At 34.8% G+C, this 8110-nt stretch overlaps 1 protein-coding gene across 4 annotated transcripts; it reads right to left on the reverse strand.

Moving 5' to 3' along the window:
- Nucleotides 1-2799: 2799 nt before the first annotated feature.
- LOC147519727 (poly [ADP-ribose] polymerase 1-like) lies at nt 2800-7653 on the reverse strand. 4 transcript variants are annotated; one of them, XR_015212329.1, is made up of 6 exons: nt 7478-7653; nt 7119-7168; nt 6807-6993; nt 6332-6522; nt 3209-4040; nt 2800-3135 (listed from the first exon to the last, which is right to left on the reverse strand). XR_015212329.1 is itself a non-coding variant. In XM_086591280.1 (6 exons), exons 2-4 carry the CDS (start codon nt 7166-7168, stop codon nt 6499-6501), a joined length of 261 nt encoding a protein of 86 aa, XP_086447406.1. In that variant the 5' UTR covers nt 7478-7631; the 3' UTR covers nt 2800-3811; nt 3958-4040; nt 6332-6498. The 4 variants fall into 4 exon arrangements, 2 of the variants coding, with proteins under 2 accessions (XP_086447406.1, XP_086447405.1); XR_015212330.1 differs by having other exon boundaries at nt 2800-3405; nt 3958-4040; nt 7478-7638; XM_086591280.1 differs by having other exon boundaries at nt 2800-3811; nt 3958-4040; nt 7478-7631.
- Between the last annotated feature and the right edge of the window lie 457 nt (nt 7654-8110).

Below are 8110 nucleotides of genomic sequence, written 5' to 3' on the forward strand. Positions count from 1 at the left end.
CCATTTCCCGTTAATGATTGTTTTATGTTAATTAGTTAGTTTAATGCATTTGCATCCATTTTATGTTAATTATTCTTTGAGGTTAAATATATGTTTTTGCATCAAGTTTCCGATTTCCCATTAAATATCCAAGGTTGTGTGTAATACCAAGTTCTATTGATAATTCTTTAGTGTCTTTGCAAATATGGCTTTAAAAATATTTGACATGATTCACTATGTGGGATAATCAAATATTAGTCAGTTTTCGATTTCTCGTTAATTATTCTTTTATGTTAGTTCATTGTAGTTGCATTTAGTTTTCGATTTCCCGTTAATTATTATTTGAGATTAGTTCAATGCATTTGCATTCAATTTTCGATTTCCTATTAATTATTCTTTGAGGGTTGTTCAATGCGGTTGCATCCACTTTTCGATTCCCTGTTAATTATTATTTGAGTTTAGTTCAACGCATTTGCATCCAGTTTCCGATTCCTTGTTAATTATTCCTTAAGGTTAGTTCAATGCTGTTGCATCCAGTTTTAGATTTTCCGTTAATTATTCTTTGAAGTCAGTTTGATGCAGTTGTATCCAGTTTCTGATTTCCTTGCTAATTATTCTTTGAGGCTAGTTTCATACAGTTGCATCTAGTTTCTGATTTCCCGTTAATTATTCTTTAAGGTTAGTTCAATGTAGTTGCATCGAGTTTTGGATTTCCCGTTAATTATTCTTTGCGGTTAGTTCGATGTATTTGTATCCAGTTTTCGATTTTCCGTGTTAATTATGCAGTTGCATCAAATTCCCGATTTCCTGTTAATTACCCTTTGAGGTGGTTCAATGCATTTGCATCCAGTTCTTTGATTTCATGTTAATTATTCTTTTAGGTTAGTTCGGTTCGATTTGAATATTTAATTATTCATTCGATATGATGCATTTGCATTTAGTTTCCAATTTCCCGTTAATTATTTTTTTAGATTAGTTCGATGCATTTGCATCCCGTTTCCGATTTCCCGTTAATTGATCTTCGAGGTTAGTTTGATCTAGTTTCCAATTTTCTGTTTCATTGAGATTAGTTCGATGCATTTGCATCCAGTTTTCGATTAGGTTAGTTTGATGCATTTTCTTTGAGGTTAATTCGATGCATTTGCATCCAGTTTCAATTTACCGTGAATTATTCTTTGAGGTTAGTTGAATGCAGTTCCATTTAGTTTTCCGATTTTCCATTAATTATTCTTTGAGGTTAGCTTAACACAGTTGCATCCAATTTTCGATTTCCCGTTAATTATTTTTTGAAGTTAGTTCAATGCAGTTGTATCCAGTTTTCGATTCCATGTTAATTATTTTTTGAAGTTAGTTTCATGTAGTTGTATTCATTTTCCGATTTCCTTTTGGAACCAATGTTTCTTCCATAAAACCTATGCACATTTAATTTCTAGTGGAAGCAGTATTGAAAAATAATTGATGTATTTGCCTTCTCTAGCTCACGTGTCATTGATATAAAGCTACATGTTTTCAATTTTTTTTAAGGGAGTACGATAGTCCATTCCATTTTTAAAAAAATTATTTTATATAAGGTCTATTCCACCCTTCCTAATTCCTATTCCAAGTTACATATTTATAATTCTTCATTTAAAAAGAGCTCTCCTATGTAACCATGGGAAAGACTTGATGTCTGTAGAGTACGTGTGTAATGGTTGATCATGCAAAAATAAGCTTAAGCGCATTTCTTTAAAATTTTGAATTAGAATTAAAATGAAAATTATTAGCTCATAATTAAATTAACAAATAGGTGGAGGAATGTGTCATTGAAATTAGCAAGCATTGTTTATGACAACATTCATTAATCAAGACGGAATAAAAGAGAGGAAATCTGATAACTCAGTTTGTACATACACAAATTACAACATACTAAATACATGAAGCTAAAAATGCTCGTGGGATTACCCACCAAACTGAAGCCATAGAATGTATTTGTATTGCCACCTGTTGCAAATGGGGAGGACAATTCTCATGGTAGAAATGGGGGAATTGAATCAGGGTATTCAAGGCAGAAGCGAAAGAAGTCAGATAAATCCTGTCATTGATCTGCTAACTTGTCGGCACACCCGTCTGCCTCTCTATGCCACCATTGTAATGTTAACTCATCTTGATTAACTACAGATCTCTTTAATATCCATAAATAGTGGTTGAAATGACGAATGCACCTTCTGAATTTCTCTATTTACAACTTGAACCAATAGTAAACAGACCACTTCAATTATTAACTTGGGTGGGTTTAGCTTTTTCGATCACAATTATGAGTGCACAGACCACCATCTTGAAGTCTTCTTTTCCATTATATAAGTGTGTTACGGAAGTTAGCCCCAAACCAAACTGCCTACACAAATTCACGGTGGCATATCCATCAAGGTGGGTTCACATCCCTGTTTATAGTGAACTTTGGTTCTCCACACCTCCATCTTTTCTATATCCATCAAGGTGGCTTCACATCCCTGTTTATAGTGAACTTTGGTTCTCCACACCTCTATTTTTGCTATATAATATACTTAGTATGGACTTGAAGAGCTCAAGAATATCATCACTACCGTCAATCATTGCTTGGATGGACCACCATCTTGAAGTCTTCTTTTCCATTATATAAGTGTTACGGAAGTTAGCCCCAAACCAAACTGCCTACACAAATTCATGGTGGCATATCCACCAAGGTGGCTTCACATCCCTATTTATAGTGAACTTTGGTTCTCCACACCTCCATCTTTTCTATGTAATATACTTAGTATGGACGCTACTGGTGTGTGTAGATACCGTTTGGTGTAATTAACAAATTAATAAATTAGTTTGGTTAAAAAAAAAGAGTAAATGGTTCCTTTCTGTCCTCCTCGACAATGGGCATAAGTGTAGCAGTTAGAGGAGGTACAAAATACTCAAGTTCATGATCAATTGCTAGCAAAGCAAGATGATCAGCAACTCTATTAGTTTCCCGATGCACATGTATTACATTGACACTAACAAATTGTCTAATGAGTTGATCAATAGCATCTGTAATATTGGCACAATGCCATGGTACTATTTCTTGGTGTCGTATGATCTTAACTGCCCTCAATGAGTCAGAAGCCACCTCAACCTTCAGTTGTTGTATTGCTTTGCATCCTTGGAGACCTGCCAAAATAGCTTTTAGTTCTTGAGAAAGAACAGACCGACAACCACCTGCTCTAGTGTATGCCAATAGTACCTTGCCATTTGAGTCTCTAACAATCCCACCAATTCTACAGCCATTTTCTGACAAAGAACCATCAGTGTTTAACTTGGCATTCCCCTTTTTGTCTTCCTCCATATACATTGTACTGGATCTTTGGTAACATAGTTCACTGTTATTCCAATCCTATCCAGTAAATTCTTTAGGCTAGCAGAGTTCTTGACTTCTAACAGCTGATCTTGCGGGGTGGCATGTGAAGCTTAGCTTAGAAAATTATATATTCAGTTACTAAACTTCCACCATTTATTGATTGTTAATGTACTATTACAGCACATGCATCCTATTTCATGGATGAAGTAATCCCTCTTCTAGAACTGGTCGCCTGTATCATTTCAAAACCTTGGATGAAAAAAAAAAAATCTCTTTCACCTTGAAAGGATTTTCACCTATATGTTTTTTTTGTCTTTCTTTTTCTTTTTCTTTTTCTTTTTTTCTTTTTATTTCTCTTTTGATATAATTCTATTTCTTACCAACCAACAGTAGCTGTGAAACAAATGCTAGATGTAAAAACAAATTCTTTTTTTTACAACATCCACAAATAATATCCCAGATGTTCGATACCATTAAATTGTCAACGCTCTGCAAAATGTCAAAAATCAATTTAACAATGGCCACACATAATCATACATTGAATCAAAATACCAAATAAAGTAAACAATACAGCAATGAAAAAACTACCCATAATTACTCAGAAAGATTACAGAGAAATGAAAATAATGACTAACCACCATAAGTAAGTGAAGCGGAGCAGTCGCCTTTGCAAGCAATGCACTCAAGTGACTCCCTTCGACTTAATCTATGAATTCCACTGATACATTATATATAAGAAAATTATATCAAAATCAAAACAAATCAATAATGGATGGATAACTATACATTCACAATGCAACATCAACAACTTCAAATAAGATATTACCATCTTGTAAAGACTGTCAAGAGCATCATTAGTAATAGTATACCCAACTCTAAACGTCGGTACCGAAAGACTCTCAATTCCTACTAACAACACCCTGCATTAATTGTAGTAAAAGGAACAACAAAACCCAATTCCACATTCAAAGAAAGAGCTGGTTTCGAACTTCCACTACAGGGGCAGGAGCAGCAACAGCCGCCTCGACATCTTTCGCAACAATTGTCCCCAACGGTCCACTTTCAACTGCAGAACTCAATTCCACACTCAACTCATAACGCGATGCCACTACTCTTTTCCCTCCATTAGAAGCAGAATGGACCGAAGATGCCATAACAGAGACAGTTGGTAAAGGTTTCGACACTGGGTGGTGGTGGAGAATTGAACTAACAATAGTAACAGTCTCTAATGAGGCTTCCTATTTCAGTGCATAAGAGATTTTCTTAACTTGTATAGCTGTTGTATTGATGCTTTTAAAAATTGGGGCAGAAGTATATATACTTGTTACCCTCTCTAATATTCTTATCCTTCTCCTTTATAGGTTAGGCTAACAGTCACCCCTTCCATGAGCTGCTCGACAATTGGGTCAGAGCTACAGTGGAATAGGTGTAGATCACTAATGAATAGCTTTGTGATGTTTTAATACGTTCAATTGACTTCATGCAACAAACATTATGCTTCAGTCCCATCTCGTATGAAACTCGTGACTGTCTTAAGCTAGTCAGGCCATAATTGGTGCTTACCTTTTGATTCAAATCCCTAGGCTATACTACTGTTTCATGCAGTGTGCAGTCTGGGACTTGTTCCCCGTCGGAAACTCTAATATGTGACATGCATTATTCAAAATGATGTGAAGATAACTGCCACTCGGCTAGTATATGCATGGCTTTAGTGTTTTAATGGCAATAGAGTAAGCCAATTACAGGTACAAAGCATAAAAAGCAAGCAAACTACATGTGCTAAACAGAACCCAAAAAGAAAGAAAAGAAAGACAGACTCAGTTACTCCCACCAGCTCAATACGGATCATGATTTCGTTAGTCTTCAAAGGAGGCAATGCTCAAGGCGGATTATACCTTGCTATCAAATAGTCTCCAATCACTTGTACCCATCTTTTTCCAAATTCTTCATCAGTTTCTCAACCTTCTCTTCTACTATAGCTGTTGTTGGCACTCTTGAAAAACTTATCACACCATGAATACTCCCTCCTCCCTCCTTTACTCATTAATCGGTTTTGGTGCTTCTTTGGACTTGGTATACTTAGAGGGAAGCACAAAATGCATTGTCACTAATTTCTTCTGATCAGATTGGCCACTACTTACACTCTTCGTGACCACAGGTGCTGTCATGGCTATTGTTTCGGATTCCGTTAAGGTTATAACAGGTGCACTCATGGCTATCTTTTCAGGTTTTGTATTTTGGGGTTGTCCGATGACACCAATGTAACTGGCCAGGACTGAAGCCAACATCTCGGTTTCTTTCAGTCTGGGAAGGATCATAGGTGACCTGGGCTACTACAGAAGGGAAATATTTATGGATCTCATGTGCAGTGGTGGATTTCGGAAGCTGATATTTCGGAGTTTCGATTGTGATCTTTCCAAGTTAAGTGTAACTTGGACAATCCCATGAGTTATGAATCCCACACTAAGAGTAGTAACTATGGGCACCTTAATAAATGTTTGCATTTCTTCTCAAAACGCAATGTAAATACTGAGTTACTAACTAAGATTTGATACTTTGTGTTAAAAATTTATTATCCCTTCACTACTTAACATGCAGCCTACAAATTCGCTGCCAATTGGCTCACAACCTCATAATTAACAATGATATTAACTTAAAAGAATTCATACTCCGAGTTAATCATAATCTACATAATAATAGAAATCCCCCGAATACAATTAATTGTGTCAAACAATGAACATTTTGTTAAAGTAGAATATTAAGTACTTATAACATACAATCAATGGCCAGTGTACAATTATTGTGAGTCATTTATGTTTTTGACAATCACTGGTACTAATTTTGTGTTTCATTCCACCTTTGGAAGGTTTTTCCAAAAGTTCATTATCCACATGTGCCTCAGAATTCAAATTTGAAGAGGGCACTTAAGTTTTAGTAAACTAAAATGATGAAGCCTCAAACTTTAAACTAACATTAGCAATACTTTCACAAAATTGGATGAATTCATACCGTTTTTGTTGGTGGAACATCCCTTCCTAGTCAAGGAACTAACAACTTCCTGATCTGAAACAGAAAGGCTCTCCCACCCTAATAACTTCATTCTCTACTTGGGTAGATGGAGATGATTCCATAAAATAGCTTGCATTGTGCCATGCCACCCCCCTTGCACCTTGCCCTTATGGCTTGGTTGATATGCGAACCTAAAAAAAAACAATAAACCATCTCAAAAGAATGGTAAAGAAGACAATTGAAATATATGGATACTTATGAAACCTCTTAAGGTCTACTAAACCTTCCTTTCTGAGATTTTGAGTACATTTAGTACCAATCATATCTGGACACTAAACCCTATTACCATAAACATATACTACAATGAATCCTTTTCAACTTTCAGGTACCCTAAGAAGTAGGTCCTTTTTCATCTGTGACTTTCTAAGATCAGCACTAATTATGGTTTTTTATTGTCGGGGAAAATATGACTTACCTCTCCCTTCATAATTTTCTGACTGCATCTCCTGCAAGTAGCACCAGGAGTTTGTAAAACCTCGATACCACCTACATTAGCAGCAACAGTTGTAATATTTGAGGAAGACATACCACCCTCTATATACTTCCTTATCATTTCCTGATCTTCCCATCCAAGTGAGTTTATGCCTTGAACATCATCAAGGCTGAGATTATAATACAGGGCAAAGTCAATTACATAAAGGACAATCAGCATGGAAATCCCATTTATTCATTTTATTTTTAAATAGAGATTCCTACTTAATTGGAAATCACTGCAAATTATACTTACAATTTGATCTGGTTTGTTGTCCTCAATATGCAAGTAGCATGATTCCACATCTGCATCAAAATAGAGATATAACTCAATGTTTTTTTTACAGGACTCGTGATTTAACACGTCGAATGCATGTCCCTTGAAAGAATAAAGACCAGTGCGGTGAAAATGATGTGATCATTAAGAAAATATGACGAATCAAACTTCAATGAAAAATATAAAATAGAAAAATGGCCGGAGTTGAAGGAAAAAGTTTATTAGAGGCTTTCGCCCATCGAACTTGAGGACTGAACCATTTTACCAAAATAAAGTTTATAAAACCCAACGAAGGAAAATTAACAATTTAAAAAATTAAATAAACAAATAAATCGTACCTGTAATCAATTGAAGGAACTTCAGCAGATTTGAATTTTCAATTTATCTTTTTGGAGAGACTGACAAACTCGCTAGTTTTTTTTTGTTTAGTTTGAGGAACTATAGAAAATTAAGAATAAATTAGGGAGATTTAAACAAAGCTGAGGAGGTGTCACTAATTATTATTCTATCCGATTTTTTAGGAGCCAATCATATTGTTTGGGTTGGAAAATAGAGCAATATGATGAGGAGAGAAAATGTGCGCGAGCTTTTATATATATATATATAGATAGATATGCAATGCAGTTCAAGATATCGTTTAAGGGCTACAAAGCAATTTGTACTAGTTAGAATTTTAGATATGCTACAAGGCCAAATATTTTGATATCGTCTGATATATCAAACTCCTAAAAAACCAATATACATGAGTAGATATATATCTTTTTTGTTAACGGGTCAAAGCTTTATTTTGTATTTAATATATTGGAAATATAGTCGATATATATCGATATATATCACAGATATATTAATAAAAATTGGTCAAAGTGAACAATCTATATCTATAAAGAACATCTTTACAAAAATTCAATTTGTTTGACAACTTTTAACATTGGCAAAAAATAATTGCAAAAACTAGACATTTCTAGACTATT

The sequence above is a fragment of the Coptis chinensis genome, chromosome 2 (genome assembly GCF_015680905.1).
Source record: "Coptis chinensis isolate HL-2020 chromosome 2, ASM1568090v1, whole genome shotgun sequence".
Taxonomy (NCBI): Eukaryota; Viridiplantae; Streptophyta; class Magnoliopsida; order Ranunculales; family Ranunculaceae; genus Coptis; species Coptis chinensis.

Coding starts and splice junctions, on each gene's coding strand:
- LOC147519727 (XM_086591280.1), bottom strand. CDS start 7,168: ATGTGGAATCATGCTACTTGCATATTGAGGACAACAAACCAGATCAAA. Junction 6,994..7,118: donor ACAACAAACCAGATCAAATT/GTAAGTATAATT, acceptor TTATAATCTCAG/CCTTGATGATGTTCAAGGCA. Junction 6,523..6,806: donor AGAAAATTATGAAGGGAGAG/GTAAGTCATATT, acceptor GTTTTTTTTTAG/GTTCGCATATCAACCAAGCC.